This window comes from Bufo bufo, chromosome 5, assembly GCF_905171765.1.
Source record: "Bufo bufo chromosome 5, aBufBuf1.1, whole genome shotgun sequence".
In the NCBI taxonomy this organism is placed as follows: Eukaryota; Metazoa; Chordata; class Amphibia; order Anura; family Bufonidae; genus Bufo; species Bufo bufo.
Window position 1 is genome coordinate 458,990,632 of NC_053393.1, and position 15,872 is coordinate 459,006,503.

General features: G+C 41.8%; 1 protein-coding gene across 1 annotated transcript in view; it reads left to right on the plus strand.

Annotated features, from left to right (window-relative positions):
• Positions 1-15,872, plus strand: part of LOC121002299 (ATP-dependent translocase ABCB1-like) — a 1,351,406-nt gene that overhangs the window by 254,371 nt on the left and 1,081,163 nt on the right. The window contains exons 8-9 of the mRNA XM_040433696.1: positions 1,976-2,125; positions 3,323-3,427. Of these exons, the coding sequence (XP_040289630.1) occupies positions 1,976-2,125; positions 3,323-3,427 (255 nt within the window). The remainder of the gene's footprint in view (positions 1-1,975; positions 2,126-3,322; positions 3,428-15,872) is intronic.

Below are 15,872 nucleotides of genomic sequence, written 5' to 3' on the forward strand. Positions count from 1 at the left end.
CTTTTTTGTGAAGTTCGGCTGAACCCGTTGAACCCGAACATCCAGGTGTCCGCTCAACTCTACTTTTAAGTTGCATTACTGAAAAAAATGAACCTTGCACAATATTCTAATTTTTCGAGTTTCACCTGTATAGCCAAATGTATAAGCGCAATGCATTCTACATATATTTGGCAGAACACACAACACACTATACACATGTCAAGTACACCAATATTTTGTATCAAAAAGTAAATTGTAACTTTGGTTTAACCATCATAAGTTGCTTAGGGCTCTTTCACACTTGCGTTATTGTCTTCCGGCATAGAGTTCCGTCGTCGGGACTCTATGCCGGAAGAATACTGATCAGGATTATCCTAATGCATTCTGAATGGAGAGTAATCCGTTCAGGATGCATCAGGATGTCTTCAGTTCCGGTACGGAACGTTTTTTGGCCGGAGAAAATACCGCAGCATGCTGCGCTTTTTGCTCCGGCCAAAAATCCTGAAGACTTGCCGCAAGGCCGGATCCGGGATCAATGCCCATTGAAAGGCATTGATCCGGATCCGGCCTTAAGCTAAACGTCGTTTCGGCGCATTGCCGGACCCGACGTTTAGCTTTTTCTGAATAGTTACCATGGCTACCGGGACGCTAAAGTCCTGACAGCCATGGTAAGTGTAGCGGGGAGCAGGGGAGCAGCATACTTACCGTCCGTGCGGCTCCCCGGGCGCTCCAGAGTGACGTCAGGGCGCCCCAAGCGCATGGATCACGTGATCACATGGATCACGTCATCCATGCGCATGGGGCGCTCTGACGTCACTCTGGAGCGCCCGGGGAGCCGCACGGACTGTAAGTATACCGCTCCCCCGCTCCCCGCTACTACTATGGCAACCAGGACTTTAATAGCGTCCTGGGTGCCATAGTAACACTGAAAGCATTTGGAAGACGGTTCCGTCTTCAAATGCTTTCAGTACACTTGCGTTGTTACGGATCCGGCAGGCACCTCCGGCAACGGAAGTGCATGCCGGATCCCAACAACGCAAGTGTGAAAGAGGCCTTAGCTAGTCTCCTGGTCTTTTTTTTTTATAAATAGACATGCACCATTTTTCTCTAACACACTCTTCATGGTTTCTGGTACCTTTCATATGATAAATGTGCTTCATTGACTGTTACACCTTTTTTAAAGGGTTTCTACCATCAGAATTTCTGTTTCAATCACTGCGCCTGCGCCGAATACAGAAGTGAACGGTGCAGGCGCAGGATTTCCTCAACGATGCATGGAACTTGGACATCAATCAAGAGGAGCGGGGTGGGCAGAACGGAGGACCTGGGCGGGATACACGGTTATCATATTGTAAAAGTGTGTATTTTAGCAGAACGGCTGCAGGGACAAATGTAAAAATCACACTGTTATGCAGTGATGGCCAGTTCGCATTGTTCGCCCGCGAACACATGCGGGCTGCCATCTTTTCTCACAAGTCCGGCGATGCACAAGTAAGCCCTTACCTGTGTGTGAGCCGGTCTGAAATCAAATGCGGTCACCGGGAGCAGGCAGTTCCGAGAACAGCCGCTGGGGGCCTTCACCGGGCTGTTCTCGGAACTGCCTGCTCCCGCTGACCGCATTTGTTTCAGACCGGCTCGCGGCACAGGCACAGGTAAGGGCTTACCTGTGCCTCGCCGGACTTGTGAGAAAAGATGACAGCCGCATGTGTTCGCGGGCGAACAATGCAAACTGGCCATCACTGCTGTTATGTAGTGCTGACATTAGCACATCAGTAATGTCAGTCAGCTACATAACAGAAATTCTATGTGCATTCTCATAATAATAAGAAATATGCTGTTTGTAATTAGAATTGTGATACTAATAACATTATTATCACTAGTAATACTATTAGTGGCAATAATAGTAGGGTAATAATAATTGTAATGTTCAGCACATTTGACACTACCACCTTGATCCACTGCTTCCTGCTTACATATTTTCCTTTGCTCTTTGCAGGAGTGTGAAAGGGTTTCTGTTGCACCTCTTATAAGAATTCTAAGAATAAACAAATCTCAATGGATATACATTTTGATTGGAATGATTGCTGCTGTAGCTAACGGGGGCATGCATGCTGCATATGCAACTACTATTCCAAGACTTATTCATGTAAGTGTCTCCGTGTTACTTATAATTGGTAGAACTCATTATACTTCAATATTTGTTTAACTACAAACGTTTACAACAATATACAGATAATATTAAAATAATATTAAACATGCCAAGTGACTAAAGCCTTCAACATTATCAGGTTCAATCTGCTACAATCATATGTACCATAGATTACAGATTACAAAGCTTTCTAAAGAAAATATCCACTATAGCAAATGACATTTTCAGAAAATACATGAAAATGGCCTAATATAGAATACACGACCTTAAGTGTTTTGTGACCCGCAGACTGCGGATGTGCAAAACACTGATAGCGGCCATGTGCTTCTGCATCTGTGCGACCGCATCACTAAGGATAGGACATGTCCTATACTTCACCACAACATGCAGACCACGGACCAATTGAAGTCACCGTGATGTGGTGTGCACATGGCCAGTATCTGTTTCTTGTGGATAAGCAGTTTTCAGACCACAAAACACTTACAGTCATGAGGACTTATTGAAATGTTTTTCCTCCCTCTGGCCCTGTAGCTAAATACCCCGGCCAATGAAGAGTGGCTTGTTACTGACTCCTATTCCCTAATGATTTATTGGTATTTCTTGCTTGCTGTACCACTCTACCACCTACAGGTGCTGACCATTCTTTGACACCTAATCACCCTATCACCTTCTCATATATAGATGAACCATTGCCATCAAGATGTTTTTGGGGAAAGATTGTCTGGCAGCAAAGCTTTGAAGGACTCCCTATTTGGCAAACTAAGTTTTGTGCTTCCTAGCTTCAGTGCAGGATAACATGCTGAACTAAATGGACGGATGTGCTTTTTCAGCCTTACAGACTTTGGAGTACATTTACTAAGACCAGCGATTTAGAAGCCGGTCTTAGTCCATGTCCACTGCCGCTTGATGAGCCTAAGTTTATGTAGAAGTGCTTTACCGACGGCCGTGCAACTTTGCTGGCAAAGATTTAATAAATTTTCTACGCCAAAAGCAAATGTAGAAAATGATGACTCAGACGGGCCTGCCAGCCTGTCCAGATTCGACCGCAATACCCTTGCGATCAAATCTGCAACAAAAGTACATAATAAATGACCCTCTATGTTACTATGTTAGATGTGCTTTTTAAAGAGGTCTTTTAGAAAAAAAAAACTCACTGATAATTTAATAGAAATGTTCTTTATTTGGATTTTTCAGACATTTAATGAACAAGACCCAATCAAAAGGACTCTGGAAGCTAAATGGGTAATACAATTATTTATGATCCAGGGATTGATCATTTTTACAGGACATGTCATCATGGTAAGACACATTTACAGATTAAAGGGGTTCCCCAGGCATTTAGTCTGGAGAGAAGCTACTTTGCATAGTACATAAATTTGAGTCAATATATTTCACCTTTATTTATGAAAAAAATCACAAATTTACCATTTTTTTTTTTAAATTCCCAATTTTAAAAATTTCAATTTCTCTGCTTTTAAAACAGAAAGTGATACCTCATAAAATATTTATTACGTAACATTCCCCATATGTCTACTTTATGTTGGCATCATTTAGTAAATGTATTTTTATTTTTTTACGACGTTAGAAGGCTTAGAATTTTAGAAGCAATTCTTAAAATGTTTAAGAAAATTTCCAAAACCCACTTTTTAAGGACCAGTTTAGGTCTGAAGTCACTTTGTGGGGCTTACATAGTGGAAACCCCTCCATAAATGACCCCATTGTATAAATTACACCCCTCAAGTTACTCAAAACTGATTTAACCACTTAAGGACCACAGGTTTATACTCCCCTAGTGACCAGGCCCTTTTTTACAAATCGGCACTTCACAATTTTAACGGTTTATTGCTTGGTCATACAACTTGGCACCCAAATGAATTTTACCTCCTTTTCTTCTCACAAATACAGCTTTCTTTTGGTGGTATTTAATTGCTGCTCAGATTTTTCGTTTTTCTGATATTAATCAAAATATACCGCAATTTTCAAAAAAAAAAGTGTATTTTTAACTTTCTCTGGTTAAATTGTTCAAATATAATTACATTTCTATACAAGTTTGTGTCAGAATTTATTGTGCTACATGTCTTTGATAAAAAAAAAAATCCAATAAGTGTATATTCCTTGGTTTGCGCAAAAGTTATAGCATTTACAAACTATGGTACAAAAATGTGATTTTCCGCATTTTGAAGCAGCTCTGACTTTCTGAGCACCTGTCATGTTTCTTGAGGTGCTAGAATGCCAGGATAGTATAAATACCCCCCAAATGACCCCATTTTAGAAAGAAGACACCCCAAAGTATTCGCGGAGGGGCATGGTGAGTTCATGTATGATTTTTTTTTTTTTCACAAGTTAGCGGAAAATGACAGACTTTGAGGAAAAAATAAATATATAAAGTTTCCATTTCTGCTAACTTCTAGCAAAAAAAATAATAATCTCCCACGGACTCACTATGCCCCTCAGTGAATACCTTGGGGTGTCTACTTTCCGAAAAGGGGTCATTTGTGGGGTGTATTTACTGTTGTGGCATTTTGGGCGGGGCTAAATTGTGAGCAACCCTGTAAAGCCTAAAGGTACTCGTTGGACTTTTGGCCCCTTTACGCACCTAGGCTGCAAAAAAGTGTCACACATATGGTATTGCCGTACTCAGAAGAAGTAGGGAAATGTGTTTTGGGGTGTATTTTTACATATACCCATGCTGGGTGAGAGAAATATCTCTGTAAATTGACAACTTTGTATAAATTTTTTTTTAAAGTTGTCATTTACAGAGATATTTCTCACACACAGTATGGGTATATGTAGAAATACACCCCAAAACACATTGCCCTACTTCTTCTGAGTATGGCGATACCACATGTGTGACACTTTTTTGCAGCCTAGGTGCGCAAAGGGGCCCAAATTCCAATGAGTACTGTGACGGTAACGTACACTACACACAGGGGAGAAGATAGTGACCACTGCGCTCCACCCTCAGCCCTGGCCCTGCCTACTTGCCTCGCAAGTCCTAATGACAGGGGACAACTAGACGGCAGTCCCTAACTTAGGATACGTGCTGGAAAGAGAGACAAGAAAAATAACGGAACGTGAACGGACCGGGTCAATACCTAGAGAGCTACGCAGTACTAAGGAATGAGCAGAGAATAGTCAGGAAAAGCCGAGGTCAAATACCAGGAGAGAAACGAAGTACAACAGGAGTCCGCAAAGAATCGTCAGGTGGAAGCCGGGGTCAGGATACCAGGAGAGATGCGCAGTACAGGAGGAGCAGGCAGAGAATCGTCAGGGAACACAGGATCAGGTAAGTATGCAGGAACAAAACAATCACTAGATACCTAAAATTAACAGGCAACCTGTGGCCAGCAGGTTGCCTGTATTTATAGTGGGGAGTGAGGGTCATGTGACGTGGTCAGCATCACATGACCGACAGACCGATTAGTCGAGCACCGAATGATCAGCTCGGCACTCAAGGCAGACCTAGGAGCAGGGAGCCTCCCAGCTTGCAAAGCTGCCCTGGGAACAAGGTCAAACACAGATCCTCGCTCCCGAAGCTAAGCAGCAGGTCTGCGGCTGATGGGAGACCGAGTGCGCCTTCGGCACCCCGTTACAAGTACTTTTAGGATTTCACAGGGCATTTTTACGCATTTGGATTCCAAACTACTTCTCACGCTTTAGGGCCCCTAAAATGCCAGGGCAGTATAAATACCCCACAAGTGACCCCATTTTGGAAAGAAGACACCACAATGTATTCCGTGAGGGGCATGGCGAGTTCATAGAATTTTTTTTTTTTTTGGCACAAGTTAGCGGAAAATGATTTTATTTTTATTTTTTTCTTACAAAGTCTCATATTCCACTAACTTGTGACAAAAAATAAAATGTTACATGAACTCGCCATGCCACCTCACGGAATACCTTGGGATGTCTTCTTTCCAAAATGGGGTCACTTGTGGGGTATTTAGACTGCCCTGGCATTTTAGGGGCCCTAAAGCGTGAGAAGAAGTCTGGAATCCAAATGTCTAAAAATGCCCTCCTAAAAGGTACTCATTGGAATTTGGGCCCCTTTTGCAAAAAAGTGTCACACATGTGGTATCGCCGTATAATTTTTTTTATACAAAGTTGTCAATTTACAGAGATATTTCTCTCACCCAGCATGGGTATATGTAAAAATACACCCCAAAACACATTGCCCTACTTCTCCTGAGTACGGCGATACCACATGTGTGACACTTTTTGCAGCCAAGATGCGCAAAGGGACCCAAATTCCAATGAGTACCCTTAGGATTTCACAGGGCATTTTTACGCATTTGGATTCCGTGAGGGGTATGGTGAGTTCATGTAAGACTTTATATTTTGTCACAAGTTCGTGGAATATGAGACTTTGTAAGAAAAAACAAAAAAAAATCAATTTCCGCTAACTTGTGTCCAAAAAAATTATCTTCTATAAACTCGCCATACCCCTCAAAAGTGATCTTTATAGCTCCACAGCGATTTTACTGTGTTTTTGCAGTGAGGGCGGGCGGACTAAACGCAAGTGTGCGCACAAGATCAGACCTTACCGGGCGAACACTGCGTTTTTTGTAGAGCCTAAGGTGACCCTAATGTACTGATATAGATCTGATTGCGATCAGTCTTGATCACTTACAGATACTATATAGTACTAGTGCTAATTAGCGACAGCGATGACGCTAATCAGCGACTAATCAGTGACTGCGGTGCGGTGGGCTGGGCGCTAACTACCTAACAAGTAACTAACTGGCGGTGATAAGGGACCCTTAGGCCCCATTCACACGTCCGCAATTCTGTTCCGCATTTTGCGGAACGGAATTGCGGACCCATTCATTTCTATGGGGACAGACTTTGTCCCGCTCGGATCCGGAATTGCGGATCTGCACTTCCGGGTCCGCACTTCCGTTCTGCAAAAATATAGAACATGTCCTATTTTTGTCCGCAATTGCGAACAAGAAAAGGCATTTTCTATATAGTTCTAACAATGTGCGGATCCGCAAAATGCGGAAAGCACATTGCCGGTGTCCGTGTTTTGCAGATCCGTGGATCCGCAAAACACATACGGATGTCTGAATGGAGCCGTGACAGGGGGGTGATCAGGGGTTAATAAATGACAGGGGGGGTGTAGTGTAGTGTGGTGCTTTGTGCTACTTACAGAGCTGCCTGTGTCCTCTGGCGGTCGATCCAAGCAAAAGGGACCACCAGAGGACCAGGTAGCAGGTACAGTTGCAAGAAAAAGTATGTGAACCCTTTGGAATTATATGGATTGCTGCACAAATTGGTCATAAAATGTGATCTGATCTTCATCTAAGTCACAACAATAGACAATCACAGTCTGCTTAAACTAATAACACACAAAGAATTAAATGTTACCAAGATTTTTTTGAACACCTCATGTAAACATTCACAGTGCAGGTGGAAAAAGTATATGAACCCTTGGATTTAATAACCGGTTGAACCTCCTTTGGCAGCAATAACTTTAACCAAATGTTTCCTGTAGTTGCAGATCAGACGTGCACAACGGTCAGGAGTAATTCTTGACAATTACTCTTTACAGAACTGTTTCAGTTCAGCAATATTCTTGGGATGTCTGGTGTGAATCGCTTTCTTGAGGTCATGCCACAGCATCTCAATCGGGTGGAGGTCAGGACTCTGACTGGGCCACTCCAGAAGGCGTATTTACTTCTGTTTAAGCCATTCTGTTGTTGATTTACTTCTATGCTTTGGGTCATTGTCCTGCTGCAACACCCATCTTCTGTTGAGCTTCAGCTGGTGAACAGATGGCCTTAAGTTCTCCTGCAAAATTTCTTGATAAACTTGGGAATTAATTTTTCCTTCGATGATAGCAATCCGTCCGGGCCCTGACGCAGTAAAGCAGCCCCAAACCATGATGCCCCCACCACCATACTTCACAGTTGGGATGAGGTTTTGATGTTGGTGTGCTGTGCCTCTTTTTCTCCACACATAGTGTTGTGTGTTTCTTCCAAACAACTCAACTTTGGTTTCATCTGTCCACAGAATATTTTGCCAATACTGCTGTGGAACATCCAGGTGCTCTTGTGCAAACTGTAAACGTGCAGCAATGTTTTTTTTGGACAGCAGTGGCTTCTTCTGTGGTATCCTCCCATGAAATCCATTCTTGTTTAGTGTTTTACAGGGATGTTAGCATATGCCAGAGACTTTTGTCTTTAGCTGAGACTCTAGGATTCTTCTTCACCTCTTTGAGTAGTCTGCGCTGTGCTCTTGCAGTCATCTTTACAGGACAGCCACTCCTAGGGAGAGTAGCAGCAGTGCTGAACTTTTTCCATTTATAGACAATTTGTCTTACCGTGGACTGATGAACAGCAAGGCTTTTGGAGATACTTTTATAACCCTTTCCAGCTTTATGCAAGTCAACAATTCTTAATCGTAGGTCTTCTGAGAGCTCTTTTGTGCGAGGCATCATTCACATCAGGCAATGCTTCTTGTGAAAAGCAAACCCAGAACTGGTGTGTGTTTTTTATAGGGCAGGGCAGCTGTAACCAACACCTCCAATCTCATCTCATTGATTGGACTCCAGTTGGCTGAATACCTCACTCCAATTAGCTCTTGGAGATGTCATTAGTCTAGGGGTTCACATACTTTTTCCACCTGCACTGTCAATGTTTACATGGTGTGTTCAATAAAAACATGGTAACATTTAATTCTTTGTGTGTTATTAGTTTAAGCAGACTGTGATTGTCTATTGTTGTGACTTAGATGAAGATCAGATCACATTTTATGACCAATTTGTGCAGAAATCCATATCATTCCAAAGGGTTCACATACTTTTTCTTGCAACTGTATATCAGACGCTGTTAACAAAACAGCGTCTAATATACCTTTCTGATGCGATTTTTTTAACATCTACAGCCTGCCAGCGAATGATCAGCGCTGGCAGGCTGTAGTATAACTTCCGAGCAGCGCGCCGCTGTGAACATGCGCGCTCGCGTTCACGCGAAATCTCGGGTCTCACGAGATGACGCCAATAGGCGTCATTGGGACCTGAGAGCGCCGCCGCACTGACTCCTTTCGGCGTTAGTGTGACGGCAAGAGGTTAACAAACTATGTTAAACCTTTAGGTGTTCCACAAGAATTAAAGGAAATTGGAGATTAAATTTCTAAATTTCCCTTTTTTGGCAGATTTTCAATTTTTTTCTTATACACATTGAGGGTTAACAGCCAAACAAAACTCAATATTTATTACCCTGATTCTGCGGTGTACAGAAACACCCTACATTTGGTCGTAAACTGATGTAAGGGCACACGGCATGGCGCAGAAGAAAAGGAGCGCCATATGGTTTTTGGAAGGAAAATTTTGCTGGACTGGTTTTTAGATGCCATGTCCCATTTGAAGCCCCCCTGATGCACCCTTACAGTCGAAACTCCTTAAAAGTGACCCCTTTTTGGAAACTAGGGGATAAGGTGCCAGTTTTATTGGTACTATTTTGGGTACATATGATTTTTAATTGTTCTATACTATGTTTTTTGTGAGGCAAAGTAACCAAAAAATGGCTGTTTTGGCATTTTTATTTTTTACAACATTCATCTGACAGGGTAGATCGTGTGCAATTTTTATCGAGCAGGTTGTTTCGGAAGCAATGATATCAAATATGTCTACTTTGTTTCAGTTTTACATAATAAAGCATTTTTGAAAAAAATATGTTTTTGTGTCTCCATTTTCTGAACGTCATATTTTTATTTTAATTTTCTGCCGATCGTTTTGTACAGGAGCTAATGTTTTGAAGGAAGAGTTGACGTAATATTACTATCATTTTTGGGTACATATGAGTCTCTTATCATGGGGAAAGGTAAACAAAAAATTTGTTGTTTTGGCACAGTTTTTATTTATTTATTTTTACAGCATTCACCTGAGGGTTTAGGTCATGTAACATTTTTATAGAGCAGATCGTTATGATGTGGCAATACCTAATATGTATAATTATTCTTATTTATTTAAGTTTTACACAATAATAGCATTTTTGAAACAAATAATATGTTTTTGTGTCTCCATAGTCTGAGAGCCATAGCTTTTTTATTTTTTGACCGATTGTCTTAGGTAGGGTCTCAGTTTTTGCGGTATGAGGTGATAGTTTGATTGGTACTATTTTGGGGGGCATACGCCTTTTTGATCGCTTGGTGTTGCACTTTATGTGATGTTAGGTGACAATCTGAGGGGTTAGGTCATGTGATATTTTTGTAGAGCAGGTTGTTACGGACGCGGAAATACCTAATATGTCTACTTTTTTATTTTTTATTTTACTTTAACACAATAATAGTAGTTTTGAAGCAAAAAAAAAATATGTTTTAATGTCTCCATGTTTTGAGAGCTATAGTTTTTTTTTTTTTTTAGATTTTCTTATGTAGGGGCTCATTTTTTGCAGGATGAAGTGATGTTTTGTTTGTTACCCTTTTGTTGGACATACGCCTTTTTGATCATTTGGTGTTGCACTTTTTGTGATGTAATGTGACAAAAATGGCTTTTTTTGACACAGTTTTAATTAGTTTTATGGTGTTTATCGGATGGGGTGGATCATGTGATATATTTATAGAGCCAGTCGTTATGGACGCGGTGATACCTAATATGTGTGTTTTTTTTTTCCTTTTTTTTTCTATTTTTTTATTATAAAATCAGGGGAAAGGGGCGTTTTTTTCTTTTTTTACTTGAAACTTTTTTATTTTACTTTTTTAAACTTTCTGTCCTACTATGGGACTAACTTTTGAAAGTCTGATCCCCTCTGCAATGCATTACAAAATGTGTGTATTGTAATGCATTGCCTGTTAGTGTATTACACTGAGTAATACACTAACAGCTTGCCTAGCAGACCCAGCCTGGAGCTGGATCTCCTCAGCCCCAGTAGAAGGCAGGTCCTGATGCCGTGCAAGGCATTGGGCAGCCTGTGCATGGCATTGGGCTGCCTTGTCACCCATCGGGTCCCCACCACAGCAGTGCGGGGACCTGATGGGCTCCCGCACCTGCCGCATGCATCTTCTATGCCGTGGTCAGCTGCAGTGATCGGGCATGCTCCGGTGCCCCCCCGATCACCATGACGTAATAATATGTCAAAATGCGGCAAGTCACTTGCCGCCATGACGTAATATTACATATGTCGGGAAGGGCTTAATTTGTGTGACTTACTAACCACCACCATGTCATTCCCTCACATTCCTCCTCTACAGTCCTGACACAGAAAAAAAAAATAATATATCACTGACAGTTTCATTATGTGGAAAAGTATCAATAAAAATATCACAGAGGAAAATTAAACTTTTCAATAAAACTTAACTTTTACGATTTTATATTAAAATATTTCCCCACAAAACATATTGTGCCAAAAAAATAATGTATATAGCAGAGCCTTACTTTGGATTTCTTATGAAAGATGCATTCCAAATAATTAAAGATGTACGGACTTAGGCCTCCTGCACACGACCGTAGGTGTCCCGTGGGCCCGCCAAAAGCCATAATTTTTCATTTTCTGGTGCCGGATTTCATTTTCTGGTGGACGGCTGGGAATGTGGACCTGCCACCAGATATTTTTTACACCACTGTATTATTTATTTCTCCTGGTAGGGAGATATTTTGTGCTGCACCATGGTAACTGTCACTTCTGTAGAGTAGGGTTGAGCAAACCCAAACTGTAAAGTTCGGGTTCGTACCGAACTTTAGGATTTTTGGACCCCGGACCCGGACCCAAACTTTTCAGTAAAAGTTTGGGTTCGAGTTCGGTGTTCGGCGAGTTAATGGCGCTTTTTGGAAGGCTGCAGAGCAGCCAATCAACAAGCGTTTAACTAGTGTACACTTAGAAGCCATCACAGCCATGCCTACTAATGGCATGGCTGTGATTGGCCAGTGCAGCCATGTGACCCAGCCTCTATATAAGCTGGAGTCATGTAGCGCTGCACGTCACTCTGCTCTTACTAGTGTAGGGATAGGATGCTGCTGCTGTGAGGGAGAGAATAGGAAATAATCTGTTATCAGATGTGCTTGTTATCTCAGCGATCTACAGCGATTTTGTTTTGTGGCACCATTTCTTTTACCCTGCCCTGAGCCCAATGACACAGAAAAATAACTTTTATTCGTCTGTTAGGTGGGCGTCGGCGGCCTTTTTGTGCAAGTTCAATGCAACAGCACAGCATATGTGCATTTGTGACAGTCAAATACAAGTTTTAAATACTGCAGTTATATTCACAGTTTAAAAAAAACACCAATTTTTTGCAAGACCCTACATCTGGGGCCTTTTCTGCATTTGTCACAGTGAAATACAAGCTTTAAATACTGCAATTATATACTGGGTTTTAAAAAAACACCAATTTTTTGCAAGACACTACATCTGGGGCCTTTGCTGCATTTGTCAAAGTGAAATACAAGCTTTAAATACTGCAATTCTATTTTGGTTTAAAAAAAAAACTCATTTTGGGCAAGTTAATACATTTGCGGCCTTTGCTGCATTTCTTTTTTTTTTTATATTTTTATTATTTTTGGTTTTAAACATGGATAGGATCATTACATACTGTTGGTGAAGGACACGTCTGTGTGTCACACATTTCACCTTACAATGGATTTTGTGACAAATACATTACAGAGAAATAACAGAGACATAAACATGTGGATTACAGAGCTATACAACACATGTATCTACTGTATGTGGGTTGAGGTAGTCAACAAATCAACAGAGCAACAGGTACAGGATCAGTGAGGTAGTGATCTAAAGTCCCGCCAAGGTTTCCATAATAAATTGAAACTACGGTAGGATCGGTTTTCCCACGCAGACATTTCTTCGAACCTGCAAATGGAGTCAATTTTGTTAAGCCAATGTTCGGTAGGGGGAAGGTCATGTGACAACCAGTGTCTGGGCAACAGTAAACGGGCTGCTGATAGTAATTTTTTGAACAACTTTAGTGTCGGAGGACCAGGTATGTGGGCTTGTAGACCCAAGAGAGCTAATTTAGGGCAGAGAGCGATGGATGTATTGCAGATTAAATTGCAAATTTTAAATATATTGGACCACCACACCGTAACTAGTGGGCATGTCCACCAAATATGGTAGAACGTCCCCTTCCCAGTATCACATCTCCAGCATATGTCAGATCCAGAAGAAGAAAAACGACAAGTTATTTCTGGAGTTCTATACCATCTGGTAAAGATTTTGTATCCATTTTCCTGAATTCTGACGCATCTGGAAGAAGAGTGAGGCTCTACAAAGAGGCGAGTTCGATCGTCCACCGTGAATGGGGAACCCAGGTCTTTCTCCCAAGAGCCTATAAAGGATGGTTTTGGCAAGTTGGCAGGGTATGTGAGTTTCCTATAGATGAGAGAAATAAGTTTCCGGGGGGGGGAAGGGGTTGACACAAATAAGGCTCTCAAACCACGTTAGAGGTCTGAGCAGATCACCAAAACTAATATGTTTGGAGATAAAGGAACGGAGAAACGCTATAAAGAATATGGGGGGAGTAGTGATGTTGAGAATGCTTAAGATATCATGTTGGTCTTTCACGTTGCCATCTTCCTTGAAAAGGGACCTCACCGGGGTTGTGGAGTTCCTAATCGAGAGTGGGAGGCTTTGTAGTAGTTCTTTTGGGGCCAATCCCAAAAGGTCTCTCACCTGGATAAGGGGGGAGGGTAAGGGGACGGCCAGGGTTGTTTCTTGAAATTTTTTCCAAGCGTCAAGTGTGGCCTTAATATTTAGGTTGTGTTGAATATGAATTGGGTATAGTTTGGTAGGGTGAATTAATAGAACCCTAAATGAGGAGAGGAATATAGAGGATTCCATTCCCACCCAGGATTTAGACGTGGGTTCTCTAAACCAATCCACCACTCTAGTCAGTAAGCAGGCCAAATTATACGTCCCGGGGTCTGGAAGGTTAATACCCCCTGCAATTTTAGGTCTCTGAAGGACACTAAAGCTAATGCGAGATTTTTTTCTGTTCCAAATGTAGCTGCGTACATGTTTATTGATGGATTGGAAGTAGGCGCTGGGCATGGGGATTGGTAGGACCTGTTGAAGGTAGTTTAACCTTGGCAGAACCAGTGAGGTGAATAGGTTTTTACGGCCAAACCAGGAAAGTGTTGGAAAATACAGATTATCAATTTGTGTCTGCATGGAGTGTAGAAGAGGGATATAATTAAGATTAAATAAATTGGAGGGGTCTGGACCAATTTTGACTTCTAAATATGTAATGGTGGGTGAATTCCAGTTAAAGGGTGATGTTGAGGCGAGTTTGTTCTTAGTAAGCGTGGGCAGGCCTATGGCCAATACATGCGACTTTTTCATATTAATTTTAAAGTTGGACAAGGGGCTAAAATTTTCTAAATGAGCGTAAATACGGGGTAGGGAGGTGGCCGGATTGGTTGTCATGAGTAGAAGATCATCGGCGAAGGCGGCCGCTTTGTGTTTGTGGCCTCCTAACTCCAAGCCTTTTATCAAGGGGTCTTGTCGGATGGACTGTAAGAGGGGTTCCATAATTAGAACAAAGATCAAAGGCGAGAGTGGGCAGCCCTGGCGAGTGCCATTTTTGATAGGAAAGGGGAGGGAAAAAGTGTCATTCACCAGCACCGATGCCGAGGCATTGAGATACATAGAAAAAATTGCTTGAATAAATGGATCTGGGATTTCAAATTTCTGTAAAGCTAAACGTATAAAGTCCCAATTGACTCTATCAAATGCTTTTTCGGCATCGGTGCTGACAAGGACTAATGGACGGGCTTTCTTTTCTTGCATATGAAATGGCGTTTATAATTCTCGCTGAATTATCCTTCCCCTCTCTGCCAGTAATAAAGCCGGTTTGGTCTTTGTGTATTCCTTTGCTGCATTTCTGACAGTCCAATACAAGCGTTAGATACTGCTGTTATATTCTGGTTTTAAAAAAACATCCATTTTGGGCAAGATAATACATTTGCAGCCTTTGTTGCATTATGTGACAGGGAAATACAAGCTTTAAATACTGCAATTATATACTGGGTTAAAGAAAACACCCATTTTTTGCATGACCCTACATCTGGGGCCTTTTGCTGCATTTGTGACAGTGAAATACAAGATTTAACTACTGCAATTATATACTGGGTTGAAAAAAACACCCATTTTTTGCAAGACCCTACATCTGGGGCCTTTGTTGCACTTGTCACAGTGAAATAAAAGCTTTAAATACTGCAATTATATACTTGCTTGAAAAAAAGCTTTAAAAATAATAAATTTTCGGCCTTTGCTGCAATTCTGACAGTCCAATACAAGCGTTAGATACTGCTGTTATATTCTGGTTTTAAAAAACACCCATTTTGTGCAAGACACTACATTTGGGGCCTTTGCTGCATTTGTCACAGTCAAATACAACCAGTCAATACTGCAGTTACATTGTTGGTTGACAAATTAACATTTTGGTGGGTAAACGCAAAGAATGAGGAGAGCGTCAAATAAGGGACGTGGCCCCGGTCGTGGTTCTGCTGGTAGAGCTCCTGTTGCAGGGAGAGGACATGGTTGATCTGTGCCAGCTACACGCACAAGTGAAACACCTTCCTCAGGTGCGAGTAGGTGACAGAACCTTCAGCGTTATTTGGTAGGCGAATGAGGCTCTACGAATGATGAGGCTAGAACAAGTACAGGCGATAGTAGATTGGGTGGCTGACAGTGCCTCCAGTTCCTTCACATTGTCTCCCACCCAGTCTCCTGCTGAAAGATCAGAGTTGGCACCTGCAGCCGATGTCCATCAGTCCTTCACCTTACCCCCTTGTAAATCA